At 38.7% G+C, this 15,553-nt stretch overlaps 1 protein-coding gene across 1 annotated transcript in view; it reads left to right on the forward strand.

Annotated features, from left to right (window-relative positions):
• LOC308083683 (Fc receptor-like protein 5) overlaps nucleotides 1-15,553 on the forward strand; it is a gene marked incomplete at its 3' end in the record, with an annotated part of 28,221 nt that overhangs the window by 4,808 nt on the left and 7,860 nt on the right. Inside the window, exons 7-10 of the mRNA XM_080425997.1 lie at nucleotides 8,566-8,640; nucleotides 10,631-10,653; nucleotides 11,289-11,292; nucleotides 13,475-13,542. Of these exons, the coding sequence (XP_080282123.1) occupies nucleotides 8,566-8,640; nucleotides 10,631-10,653; nucleotides 11,289-11,292; nucleotides 13,475-13,542 (170 nt within the window). The remainder of the gene's footprint in view (nucleotides 1-8,565; nucleotides 8,641-10,630; nucleotides 10,654-11,288; nucleotides 11,293-13,474; nucleotides 13,543-15,553) is intronic.

Raw genomic sequence — 15,553 nt, forward strand, 5'->3', positions numbered from 1 at the left:
ACAAGCTCATATTATGAAATCATTGTTTACTGTAACATCTTATTAGCTTCAAAATAAGACCACACATATAAGTATTCAACCTTGTATGAATGATTTAAACAAAAAGAGATGATTTAAAATAACATGACATTATTATTAGATTCAAGAAGAGAAATTACATACAACTAGCTGGTTTCTCCCCAACCACATTTGTTCATACTTGTGTACTTACTACAAAATAAGCTTTTACTGTGAAATAAGAACAATTACATGAATTCAATCTAGGTCTGCATTTACTTTACCTTTACCCTACTTTCTGGGGACAAAGGGAGATAACAGATGCATTCACCTTAGCCTTCACCTTGCATAAAGACAATAGTATTGTAATCAGCCGCTTGGTAACAATAGACTTGGCCTGGAGACTTGTTTTAGTTCACGCTTAAAGCTGAACTCTCCTGTTGCAGAACAAAAGGGCAGGATCTTCAGGGTGTGACTGATTAAGTCAAAATGCAGAAACATACATCAGTACTCAAATCTAGGGGGTTTGCTGCCCTGCTTTCTCAGCCTCTTATCTCAAATCGGTCACAGCCTCACCTGAAAATTCCCACACTGTTATTAACCAATGATAAATGATAATATTACTTTAGACTTCATAATCCATGTTTAATAGATACTTTTAGTCCTGGATATACCATACAAGGCTTTTACATGTGGGCAAAATGTCCATGTGTCTGTAAGAGTGTGTTTGTGGACCCGTGACAGGAGGTGGTAGCCTACATGGTCACAGGACATATTGCATAAATCAAAACTGAGAACATTTATTATGATAAAAAGAGTGCCTTGAGAATGGTAGGTATAGCGGAGCAATAGAAGAGCAGATTTGCACTTATTGTGACATAAATGATATTGAGAATGAGTTCCACTTTATTTTCTACTGCCCCTTATATCATGAGCTGCGTAAAAAAATATGTAATAGGTGTAAAAACCTAGATTTTATATGGTTAAGTTATGGTTAGTGCAGTTTTCTGTTTCCAGGAAGTGAATGTGATATAGTTTATTGGTGTCTTATATTACCGTAAGGCAAGACACGAAAATACAAATTGATTAATTAATTGGTAAAAAAATTGTAAATGGTGCATTTATTTAGCGCTTTAATCCAAAGCTCTGTACATAGATTACATTCACCCATTCACACACACATTCATACACCGATGGCAGAGGAATCCATGCAAGGCATCGAGAGCAGTTAGGTGTTCAGCGTCTTGCTCAAGGACACTTCGACACTAACTCTGGGGGAGCCCGGGATCGAACTGGGAACCATGCGGTTGCCGTCCGGCCACTCTACCGGCCACTCTACCCCTGAGCCGCTCCCGCCCCACTGCCGCCCTCAATTCATTCATTCATTCATTCAGTTCTCTCCATCTAAATATTTGTCTTGAAATAGATCCATCAAGTCCCGGGGAACCAATCAGAAATCAGCAGCAGACCAGAGGACCAACCCACTTCAGCATGGTCAGCCTTTCAATCAATCAATCAATCAATCAATCAATCAATCAATCAATCAATCCATCAATCCATCAATCCATCAATCCATCAATCCATCAATCCATCAATCAATCAGCACACGCTAATACTTTTTAAAGTTCCTTATAACATGATTTTGATTTGAATCCATTTGAAAACTAATAGACAGATAATGTTTACTGATGGTTTCAACCAACTCATCTGAACCACAGGAACATGAATCGATCAAGTCTACCAGAAGGTGGCGCCAACATCTATGTTGCAATCAAAGGCTCTCAAGCACCTGAAAATGTTACAGTAGAATATAGGCTACTGTATTGTACTTCATGATGCATAGTCAAATGTTACTTTTCAAGGAGCAAGTTGTTCACATTTTACAGAATTATATATAATTAGGATGAGATCATTTTATTTGGTAATTTATGGATGTATATGGTTCTTTCTTTCAGATAAGCCTGCAGCTGAGTCCAGTGATTTGACATATTCACGAATTGAACTAAAATACATGGTCAAGGAAAAGATGGGTGAGCAAGCAAAATACATTACATTAATATGAAATATGATTAAGGGAAAGGTGTGTAGTTGTCTCCGCCGGAGGTGGAGAGTATGTTTTCGTTCTGTCCCGCTGTGTGTCCCCCCCCCCTAGCCAAGCTAACATTGGTCAAACTTCACGTGACACGTGACAATATGTTGTCACCAATGCTTTTGATTGGCTAGCGAGACGCATGACGAAATAAAATCCTATAAATAGGTGTGTCACTTCAAAAAGCCATTTATGTTTTCTGAAGTGAGGTAAGACAGGATCAATCAGTCTTGATTGGAACAGTACCTTCTAGTACAAATCACCCGTCCGTGCGTGTGTGTGTCCCTCTGAGAACACCTAACATTGGTCAAGTTTCACATGACATCACAATATGTAATATAAATATATAAATAGCTTACACAGGAACAGTACTTTCCAGTACAAACAGAGATCACAGATGAGATCACACAATGAAACTAACTCCCATTACGCAAACTGAAGAAGCAGCAAATCATCGTCTGAAACCTGATGAAGAAGCAAAGGCGCAGAAGGCCAAAGCTAAGAAAGCATACTCATCTACAACAGTAACACAGAAGAGGACTATAGAGTTGAATTGATCCCACAACAAGGCCGAAGTCTTAATACTGTAACAATTGGCCACCTTGATCAAATACATTATGTAGCACTAGAGAAAACTGACATAGATCAAACACACCAATCAACTGCTGAAACTGTTCAAGACAATGAAGATGAAGAAGACAGACAAGCATTTGAACAAACCAGTCAATTACGAGGACTCCCATATGACACATTGCTTCAAGAAGATTTTTTTTAGATGCAGACACTACATATTCAGTCGCCCCTGCAGAACACCAAAAACCACGCGCATTCTACCAAGACGACAAGTTTGAAGAGTTGGCAAACCCATCAAAGTACCCTTATGGCCGCGGTGGTTTAAAAACAGAAAGAGCAAAAAACATCACACACAGAAATATTTTAACCAATGCCTTTTGCTGATGGCCGTTTTGCTAAAGACATAGACTATCTCCTGGCAGCTCAGTACATGGTGGAAGCACAACAAGTCAAAGATCAAATTCAGATATCCCTAAGGCAAAGCCGTTTGATTAAAATAGCACGGGTCTGCTGGCGGAGACTTGTGCTCCGAGGAGCACATTTTCTAGTTTTTTATGATTCTAACACAGCCCACATGGGCCTCATTTATCAAACTTTAGCGTATGACCCAAAAATGGCCATACACTCATCTCAATGCAATTGTTGGCATTCATCAATATATTTGACGTGAGTGTAGCCAACGATCAAATCTTACATCAGGTCTTAGCTCATATACACAAATGTTTTTCATCACAGAAACACAGGGTAAAGTTACACAGTCTGCCTTTAAGTAAAAACAATGTGTGTGTTTCTTTCCACCACTGACAGTAGAGTCCTTATGAATCTCTGAAAAAAGTTAGAATATGGAGACAAGAGGTTTCTGCCCGACAACAACGATATTCTGAATATTGACTCACTGTGGTCTAGTCTGTCTCCAAAGGGAACACTTCTCTCTAACTACTGTTACAATTATAATACATTTATTGATGCATCATACAAGCAGCTCTGTTGGGCAAACAGCATGTGGTGTAGGCTAAATCACTTCAGCCTCATGGTGGCGCTATAACAGGCCGATGGGTGTTTTTACCTATAACTGCACCGATCTGTATAAAACTTTGCATACGCACGCACTCCCTAGAGGCCAAGGAAAAACCTTTGCCCTGCATTTTCCACATCTGCCTTTTATAGCGTTACCAAGAGGCCGACTTATGTAAAAAAGAAATGTTATATTACTCCTTCACATTTTATCCAAATTTCACGCAAATCGGTACACATGATCTCTATAGTAATGTGATCAAGACAGATCTGTTTGATTTTTCATATTCCATCCTGATTGGCTAAGATTAACATCTAAAGTTTGCAGTAGTGGCTTATTTTGAAATGCCGCAAATGACCTGGTCTCCGCCAGGTCAGGTAGGTTATTTTGGCATCCTGGTGGCACTATAATAGGCCAATGTGAAAGGGGTGCCATTTCTTCCTAGGCCGTGCACTGCAATCAGACACTGATTGATTGATTGATGTACTTTATTTAGTAAGACATGAGAACAACAGTACATGGAAGTACAGATTCACAATACAAGGTCTACTAAACTGGAAGACTCATTAATAATAATAATAATAATAAACTTTATTTGTATAGCACCTTTCATGACATGAAATGCAGCTCAAAGTGCTTTACAGAGCAAGAATACAATTACAGTTAGAACCAATTTAACAATAAAGCAAACAAAAATAAAATAAAATAAAATAAAAGCAAAGGCAAAAGCAAAGGCATAAAACAACATTAAAATAGGGAATACAGTGAGGAATTAAAAATCAACCAAAGAATCAGCTAAAAGCAAGAGTGAAGTAATAGGTCTTGAGCTGTGCTTTAAAGCTATCGACAGAGGCTGCCTGTCTTAAGTGTAATGGGAGTTTATTCCACACTGTCGGTCCGTAAAAGCAGAATGCTGCTTCACCGTATTTTTTACATGTCATTGTAGGCACCTCGAGCAGGTCAGCACTTGAAGACCTGAGGGCCCGGTTTGGAACATATCTCTCTAGGCAGTCAGAGAGGTACGAAGGTGCCAGACCATTTAGAGCTTTATAAACTATTAAAATAATTTTAAAATCAATCCTAAAAACAACCGGGAGCCAGTGTAGTGAAGCTAGAACTGGAGTGATATGTTCTCTCATCCTGGTTTTAGTTAAAATTCTGGCTGCCGCATTTTGAACAAGTTGTAATCTGTCAGTTGTTTTCTTTGGCAGGCCAGAGTAGAGTGCGTTGCAGTAATCAAGCCGAGAGAAAACAAAAGCGTGGATCAGCGTTTTTGCATCGTCTAACGACAGATAGTCTCTAATTCGCGCAATATTTCTAAGATGAAAGAAAGCAATCTTGGTGACATGATTAATGTGTGTATTGAAATTCAATTCAGAATCGATAATCACCCCCAGGTTCTTTACTGTGGTGTTACTTTCTACAGCCAGGTTACCAAGTCTACTTGTTATTGATTCTCTCTGCTCACTGGAACCAATTATGAGAACTTCTGTTTTATCCTCATTTAGCTTAAGAAAGTTCTCACTCATCCAGCATTTTATACTGGACAGACAGGTCAACAATGGGTCTAGAGTGCAGGGGTCGTCTGGAGCTACTGAAAGATACAGCTGGGTATCATCAGCATAGAAATGGAAGTTCACTCCGTGATCGGCGATGAGTTCTCCCAGCGGTAGTATATACAGGGAGAACAATAAGGGACCCAGAATTGAGCCCTGTGGAATACCAGAACAGATGTTGTGTTTGTCTGAGTCAAAGTTAGCTAGACTGACAAAATAGCTTCTGCCTGTTAGGTAAGAGTGAAAACAAGACAAGGCTGTGCCTGACAAACCAATCCAGTACTCCAAACGCTGTAGTAGAATTGTGTGATCAATCGTATCAAAAGCAGCGGTTAAGTCAAGGAGTAGGAGAACAGATACATTTTTGTCGTCAGCGGACACCCTAAGATCATTAATTACTTTTACAAGTGCTGTTTCTGTACTATGACCTTTCCTGAAGCCAGATTGGAATTTGTTATGAACCTTATTGTTCTGTAGGAACACATCCAGTTGATGAAAGATAGTTTTTTCTAAGACCTTGCCCAAAAATGGCAGATTTGAGATTGGTCTATAATGACCCAGCACCAATGGATCAAGGTTGTGTTTCTTGAGTAGCGGCCTGACTACAGCCGTTTTCAGTGAGTCTGGAAAGACGCCTGAAAGTAGAGAGCTGTTTACAATTCTTAGGATATCTCCAATAACACTGTCTAAAACCTCTTTGAGAAACGGGGTGGGTACTACATCCAGTGAGCAAGATGATGATGTCATCTGTGATATAGTTTTACGGAGTTCCTCTTCATTAATTGCGAAGAATGATATTAGGCTTCCTCTGGAGGGATCTACATTTTTGCACCATGCACCATTTGCCGCATTTGCAGTGCTAGCAGCAGCATTCATAATACCAGCTCGAATGCTAAAAATTTTGTTTTCAAAAAAGGATGCGAACTCATCACACTTAGCTTTAGAAGCAGGGAGCGACTCCTTGTAAGCCTGGGGGGGGTTTAAGAGATGTTCAATGGTAGAGAATAAGACTCTGGCATTTTGCTTGTTGTCATTGCTAATGCGTGAAAAATATGCCTGCCTTGCCAAGCGCAGTGCTTTGTTATAGGCCACTGTTGACTTCTTAAAGATCTCTAGGTGGACAGTGAGTTTGTTTTTTCTCCAAATTCGCTCAGCTTTACGACATTCTTTCTTGAGTGAGCGCATGTGCTCGTCGATCCAGGGTGTTACTCTAGAGTTAAGTTTCTTTTTAGTTTTCATAGGAGCCACTATGTCGAGAGCTGACTCTAATTTGAGATTAAAATGTTGAACCATATCATTCACTGAGGGAGCATCAAGTAGGGGGGGCACCTGCACACACGTCAGATGACGAGGAAACTCGTTTGCTGCAGATGAGCTAAAAAAACTTTTTTTTATAGTATATTCTGTATTGTTTTTCCCTAGATCAGAGACAGTCATATTAAAACACAATAAATAGTGGTCTGTTAGTTCGGGCTTATCAATAATACTGACAACAGTGATATTCAAACCTTTAGTGATCACCAAGTCCAGGGTATGGCCATGTTTATGTGTTGGCCCAACAACATGTTGGATAAAGTCAAAGTTGTGCAGTAACTGTAGGAAACCCATAGCACTGAGCTTGTTTAAGATGAGATTAAGCACTGTAGGAAGCACTGTAGGAAACCCATAGCACTGAGCATAGAAACCCATAGCACTGAGCTTGTTTAAGATGAGATCCCCATGCACACAAATCATGATGACATATAAGAGACAGACAGATATACACACTACTATACAGAATGTCATACAATCAGCTTACAGGTTACTGGTATGAAGAGTGAAAAATATGTACAAGAGATGATTTGAGGCATTTTGTTCATGATTTGAGGCATTTTGTTCTAAAAATGTGTTTTGCTAAATTTGACCTGCTGGTGGCGCCATAACAGGCCAATATTAAAAGGGTGGCATTTGTTCCTCAACATAGTGTGAATGTGCGTGGAAAGTTTCACCGCAATCGGACGCTGCGTTCATGATTTGCGGCATTTCAAAATAAGCCACTATGTCGAGGAAGAAATGCCACAAAAAAAATTCACTTCAGCCTCATGGTGGCGCTATAACAGGCCGATGGGTGTTTTTACCTATAACTGCACCGATCTGTATAAAACTTTGCATACGCACGCACTCCCTAGAGGCCAAGGAAAAACCTTTGCCCTGCATTTTCCACATCTGCCTTTTATAGCGTTACCAAGAGGCCGACTTATGTAAAACAATTTTTTTTATATTACTCCTTCACATTTTATCCAAATTTCACGCAAATCGGTACACATGATCTCTATAGTAATGTGATCAAGACAGATCTGTTTGATTTTTCATATTCCATCCTGATTGGCTAAGATTAACATCTAAAGTTTGCAGTAGTGGCTTATTTTGAAATGCCGCAAATCATGAACGCAGCGTCCGATTGCGGTGAAACTTTCCACGCACATTCACACTATGTTGAGGAACAAATGCCACCCTTTTAATATTGGCCTGTTATGGCGCCACCAGCAGGTCAAATTTAGCAAAACAATTTTTTAGAACAAAATGCCTCAAATCATGAACAAAATGCCTCAAATCATCTCTTGTACATATTTTTCACTCTTCATACCAGTAACCTGTAAGCTGATTGTATGACATTCTGTATAGTAGTGTGTATATCTGTCTGTCTCTTATATGTCATCATGATTTGTGTGCATGGGGATGGATCTCATCTTAAACAAGCTCAGTGCTTAATGAGTCTTCCAGTTTAGTAGACCTTGTATTGTGAATCTGTACTTCCATGTACTGTTGTTCTCATGTCTTACTAAATAAAGTACATCAATCAATCAATCAGTGTCTGATTGCAGTGCACGGCCTAGGAAGAAATGGCACCCCTTTCACATTGGCCTATTATAGCGCCACCAGGATGCCAAAATAACCTACCTGACCTGGCGGAGACCTGTGCTCCGAGGAGCACTTTTTCTAGTTGTATATCTCAGTCCCCACTTTTTTCTTTTTTTGGGAGATTGCTCTGCGTACCACCAGAGGGGGCCTTGCATACCGGTTGAGAACCACTGTGATAAGGGATCTATGGATAGATAAACATGAATACAACATGAACTGAACTGATCAAGTCTACCAGAATGTAGCACCAAAGTCTAAGAAGAAAGCAAAGGCCCTCAAGTGACTGAAAATGTTAGCATATTGTACTTGATGATAATTATTTAAATGTGGATTTTCAAAGAGGGAGCTGTTCAACTTTACATAATTCTAGAGATGAATTAGGTGGAGATGATTTGAATCAGTAATTTATGAATGTCTATGGTTCTTTCTTTCAGACGAGCCTGCAGCTGAGTCCAGTGATGTGACATATTCACAGATTGAACTCAAATATCTGGACGAGGAAAAGAAGGGTGAGCAAACAAAATACATGAGTGGATTAAGTGGATGTTATTTACTGTATAATAGAGCACCGAAGTCTGACGTCACTGCCACTAGAGGGCGATGTTCCACTGGTTCGTGGCTTTATTTTTTGTGTTGAAATCCCCATTTGGGAATCTTAGATCACGTCATATAAGAACTGTGTTCCAAACATTTATTTGATTTATTTGATTTGCACAACAGTTACTTAAACATAAGCATACATAATAGCTCTTTCCATGGGAAAGTTTACAGTATTAGTTGTTGTGCCGGTGAGGTAAGAAGCCCTGGGGGGCTTATGCGAGTACCTCACCATTTACACTACATATATTGATTTATTTAATATTAAAAACAATAAATAATAACATGACATAATAATAACATAAAAATCATAATCTGTGAACTATAAACCTAAGATAAAGGAAAATTAATTACAGACTGGGCAGAAGAGACAAAAACAAAACCAAAATAAAATGATTGGGACAGAGCAAAAACATGATACTACTATATAGCCATGTGAAAATAGTAAAGATAAGATATTTCGAAGGTCCATACTTGACAACAATTATGGTTGCCTACCATCTAGTGTATTCAATTTACATAATAGGCTTCTCTTGTAGGTAGGAAGGGAGGATGTGGTTGCCACTAGGTGGAAGTGGGCATTCCACAGCACAACACCCTGGCGTTTCTGTCAGGGGGGTGGCTCTGCATCGTTTATGATATTCATTCATATTTGATACAGCCTGTTTCTGTTGAAAATTGAATTAATTCTGCCTTAAAAGTCTTAAGAACTACTACTTCCGGGTCTGAAATCACTGTCCCTACAGCAGCCGCGTTTTTTTGATTTGATTTGATTTATTTGAAAAGCCAAAACCACATGGTCACCGCAGTTCGAGGATAACACAAGAAAGTCCTGAGACTTATTTCCGTTGAGGTCCTCTTACAGTTAACAATCAATATGTTAAAAAATACATTACAATACAAAACACATGTAACTACCGAAACACTACATAGACACAAGTGACATACACAGTACAGACACAGTACACATTACACAACAATACAAAACACAAGTAACATTCACAGTACATACATACTAACAATACAAGAACACATGTAACATACACAGTACACAAACAAGTGCTACCTTATCTTTCCTAGTCTAAAGACCCTCTATAGGGGAACCTTTTCTAATAGACATGATTTAGTTTTGTATTTAAAAGTCCTCAGATTGGTTGTCAGTTTGACACTGTTTTCGAGGTCATTCCACTGTGTGGCTCCTATGTAAGTAAATGATTCCCTGCCTACTTTACTTTTAAAAGCCGGATGGCTCACATCTGCTACACTGGCTCTGGTGAAAAAATGGTGTACTTCACTTCTCTACATTTTCCCATGCGTTCATGGGAAATGTAGTCTTTGGGTTGTTTGACTCGTTTCTAGTGTTTATATTGTATTACTCTTTGGGTAAATGTGTACATTTACACCTTCAGTCGATGCTTCATATCCATATGAGTAAAATCGCCAGGGTGGTGTGTTTATCTTTGGAACACAGTTCTTATATGAAGCGATCTAAGATTCCCCAATGAGGATATCAACACAAAAAGTAAAGCCACAAACCAGCGGAACAGCGCCCTCTACTGGCAGTGACGTCAGGACTTCTGTGCTCTATAGTGGTTGATTTTAACACAGACCACATTGTGTGTGTACAAGTGGGTTCAAGTGTGTGTTATGTTGTCATTAATAGACATGAGGAAATAACACAGTGTATTGTGTGTGAGTGTCTACAGAGTCTCAGTCTATGGACTTATATTATAATGTGCATTATACATTAAAAAATCCAGTTCAGAAATCCACCTACCAGTGACATCATCGATGGGGAATCCAGGCTAATAGAAACTGCAGGCTTTCTATTTAAGTTAATGTTGTGTTGTGTTGTGTTGTGTTGTGTTGTGTTGTGTTGTGTTGTGTTGTGTTGTGTTGTAGAACCAGATGTGACCTATGCCCAGGTTAACTACCAAAACAAAGACCAGTAAAAGAAAGGTAGAGTAACTGCTTACAATGTGTATTCATAATGTACTAGGAGTTTTCCCTCAATACTGCATCTGTTGCATTGTAACATAATGAGAGAAAGTACCGCTATAGCCTTGAATAAATATGCAGACAGCCGTGTATGGTGAGATGTGTAACTGTTTTCCATTCACCAAATCACCAGCTCCAGAGACAACTGAAGACACCATTTATTCGCAGGGTTTATAAATAAATAAATAAATAAATAAATATATATATATATATATATATATATATATATATATATATATATATATATATTAGGAGTGTTCACTTTACACTCCTAATATATATATATATACTGTGTATATATATATATATATATATATATATATATATATATATATATATATATATATATATTAGGAGTGTAAAGTTTTAAATACGATACGCATTACCATACATGGTTGATGATCCGATAAATGAATGATTATGTTCATTTATAGTGATACAATACAATATGATTCAATTATTTAAAATTGATACAGTAACTATTTAGCCAAAATAATCTATCTGAGTGAACCATCTGTATCTGGGTTTTAAGTTTTTAAAGTTGTATTGTGTTTTGTTTCAGGATGGTGAATGAAGATGTTAGTCGAACATGGTGAAGACAAGAAAACCTGTATTAATATCCACACTGATAGTATGATTCATACTGTGCAAACCAACTGGATCTCATTTAAAAGGAGCATAATTGGTCCTTGCTAATGCTCATTGGCTTATTATAAGATGGCACCTTTAATGTCTACTCAGTCTGTGTCTCAAATGAGGGCTAAATCGACTTGTTTACAGTAGGCTTGATTTAGCTGATTTAATTTCTTTGTCACATTTCAGTTTACATTTTTAAATGTTAATATTGTTTTATAGTGTTGCAAGTTATTTAGACATTGGATAAGAAGCTTTAGCATTTTGGCATTTTTATGGAATTGATGAAGTTGCATCTATTGCATTCTGTTTGTTACTATTAATAAAAAAAAACAAAAAAGATGACTCCAAGATTACAGTTAATTACTTTCTGTAGTTGACTTGATTCAGGCCAAGTTGTTTTCTTCCTTCAGAGAAAACATTGTTTGTTTATTTTTTCATCAGTTAAAAAATAATACAACACATAGCAGAGAACGGAAGCTGTCATCTGTTTGTCATTTCCATTCACGAAAACTAGATTTCGTACGTGCGTGCGTACGTGCGTGGCTCAGCTAATCTCGGAAGGTGGTGTAGATACTTTAAAGCACTGAAGTGTTTTCTTTGCACTCTAATTATGTGACAAATTCCGTTTGTTTATGAGTGTTCATGATGACTATTACTCTGATCATGCTCTTTGCAAGTGTAACTGCACCCAGCAAACTACCATCACCTGACTACATGACTCCACTGCTTCCATCCACTGATTGCACAATATTACTGTAGGTTTGACTTTACACTTTTACTACATTCCAAAATGAACATAGCAAATATTATAATGCAATCATTTATGAGACACAAAGCTTGTTAATGCATTTTGGAACAACAGTGTATCAAACCAGGACACCAAAGCCAGTGTTATGATGTTACTAAATAATATAGGGGCTGTAGTTACAGGACATGGCCAGGTCACATAAATTGGAGCAAGGCAGTAAGACTCAGCAGACAGTCAGAAGGATTCCACCCACCATGCTGTGTTTTTGCTCTCTCCTGTCAACCTGTTCAGTGTAAAATAAAGAACTGTATATAAGTATATAAAAGTGTTTATTAATAAGATTACCAAGTTACTGAGGCAATTCATAAGATTATGAAGTAATACGTTTATAAAGTTGCTAGCCAGGCCGAGGAGAGATGAGTAAACCACCACAGGATGCACATCAAACCACACATCCTCTCACTGTGTATTGTCATCTACTTCTACCTACTTGCACAGCCCACACAACTGCACAGTTTATTGGAGGTCACAGCTACATCTACACCACCCTGCTACTTGTCACTACACTAAAAAACACATAGACATCCATCACCATCAACACGATGTGTAACCGAATAGTGTTTTTAATGTATGTTAAAGTTTAAATGATTTTATCAGGTAACATTTTAACCCACTGAATAGTCCGGTTGGTGCCAGTGCTTTTTTTTAAAAAGCAGTATGTTTTGGTTCAAGCAGAGATTGGGCATGGAGTGTGCACGTAATGATTATTCCTTTGAAATGCGTATAAAGTTATTTGTAATATTATGTTTTAACCCACTGAATACAGTCAGGTTGGTCCTCCCTCCTTGGATGCCATGTCTGAGCTAGATTGCAGTAACCTCTCTTGTGTGGTGCTTTTTGCAGTGCACTGAAACTACTTACTGGTAATGGGTGAGAAGTTCTCTCTGTGTGCTGCATATTAACTTCTTTACTTTGATGGTCTGCTGGCTAAAATCTCTTATGGTGTCTTGAGGACGACCACAGGTAATTCTCATGTGCTGTAATGTGGCCTAAATTGTAACTGTTTGTGTGTTTAATGTGAAAATAAAATGTAAACTTTTATAACTTCTGGTGTCTTTACTGAGCTCCCTGTCCAGTTCCTAAAGCTCTAGTAAGCTTTTTTAAAGTTAAGCCTCAACTGTGTTGGTTTCTTGGTGATATAAAACCTACTGGTGTAGTCAAAGTATTTTGTGTAAGACCTGTCTCTGTCCAGGGTGTTACTTATTATGTTTGCATTTCCATTTCCTATATTACACAATTGATCATAGCGCGCATTAAAATTGCCTTTTAACTGTCTCTTCTCTTCTCTCTTGTCTTATCAACAGCCTACATAACCAGAAAACATGTGACCAACCAAGTCATTGAATTTGTCACACTTCACAAGGAGCATGTGGTTAGTGCATTGCACAAGCCAACACCCCTACATGTCATCTGAAGGCTTTTACTTTCAAACCTTTCTGGTAAATGGTAAATGGAGTGAATTTATATGTATTTACAATGTACATTGACCCTTTACACACACACACACACACACACACACACACACACACACACACACACACACACACACACACACACACACACACACACACACACACACACACACACACACACACACACACAAACAATGTATTTATGTCCACACACAGGGAAAGCATAGGAAAGCAGAGGTCCTAGGCTGGATCACCGGTGAATAGTGCCTTCTTGTATGTAAGCTACACACGCACGCACGCACGCACGCACGCACGCACGCACGCACGCACGCACGCACGCACGCAGCCACACACACACACACACACACACACACACACACACACACACACACACACACACATTCAGGGTGGGTGGGGTAGGGGGTTATGGGGTGGCTATGGGGCTTGAGCTTCAACTCAACAAGGTCTGTTCGGGTTGGATTGTAATTTTCAGGCCCGTTGAAAACTCTAAAGCAGTGGTTCTCAAACATTTTCATGTCAAGGACCCCCACATTGACATGCATTTGCCTGCAGACTCCAATCTGAAAATATTTCAAAAAATATATTTTTTTTAATTTCCAGCTACTGGGCTACTGCCATCTACAGAGTGAACACTAACTACATTTAAGGAATGCACTCCACAGGGTATATAATACATCAATGGGTTTTCTACGTTTAACCCATTAACCCATTTAGACCTGAGGCCGATTCTAAAAACGCCTTCTAAATCCTGACCTAAGTTTTCAGAAAAACTTCACATAATTAAAAAATCACACCCAGTGTGAAGTGGGCGGTGTCTTGCTAGCTGCAGCGGCAATTCTTTTGTAAGTTTGGCCAGATCTGTGCTTTGCCACAATTCTGTCTTTGAGCTCTTCTGGAATACCCTTTGATCTTATCGTTTTCATTTTATCTTTTTCCTCTTTTCCCATTTCAAACATAGCGATTTTTGGGTTCTTCTTTACGTTTCCCACCGGCTCGTCTCTTCCATTTACGGATTATGTTGGTAACTGTGTTCTTAGAAATCTTAAGTTTAGCTGAAATTCTTTTGTAACCTTGGCCAGATCTGTGCTTTGTCACAATTCTGTCTTTAACCTTTTCTGATATATCCTTTGATCTGAAAGGGCCAGTTCTAGGAAGACTTTCTATTTTCTTCTCAATATCGATTTTCCCTTTTCTCATTTCAGCCATAGTGATCTTTGAGTTCTTCTTTACTGTTCTCACGAAATGGACAGCATCTAAGTTAAATATACTAGTGTCACATCAAAGTGGTTTTAGATTAATTTCATCATATGTCTCACTAGCTAATCACAGCATGTGGAATTGGAGCACTATGTCACTGTTGTTATTTAACAGTGGTCATCACGGTGATGGAAGCTCACTTAAAAGAATAATGTGTTTTTTTTAATACCCTTTCCACCCACAATGTGTGATTCACTTAAAAAAAACATAAATGTGTTTTTTTTAAGTGTATAGTCCTATTTATAGGGCTATGCACATGTGTCATGTTTCCCTAGCCAATCACAGTCCTGAATAGACTGTGATTGGCCAATCACGGTGCAGGGTTAGGGGGGTACACTGGTGGCCAATCACAGCGCAGGATTTGGTGTGCAAATATCCAAACCTCACATATAGGGGCGGTTTCACTGCCCAAAAATCACACCCAGTGTGAAGTGGGCGGTGTGGTCATCACAGTGGTCATCACAGTGATGGAAGCTCACTTTAAAAAAAAGTGTTTTTTTGAAGTGCATAGTCCTATCTATAGGTTATGAATTACATCATGTGTCTCGCTAGCCAATCACAGTGCTGAATAGAGTCAGCCAATAGAGTCAACCAATCACAGTACAGCTAGGGGTGTACTAATGTAGAGGGGTGTACAATGGGTGGCAGGGGTGTACAATGGGTGGCCAATCACAGTGCAGCAAATGTCAATGT

This window comes from Gymnoscopelus braueri (genome assembly GCF_963280865.1).
Source record: "Gymnoscopelus braueri genome assembly, chromosome: 4".
Classification (NCBI taxonomy): Eukaryota; Metazoa; Chordata; class Actinopteri; order Myctophiformes; family Myctophidae; genus Gymnoscopelus; species Gymnoscopelus braueri.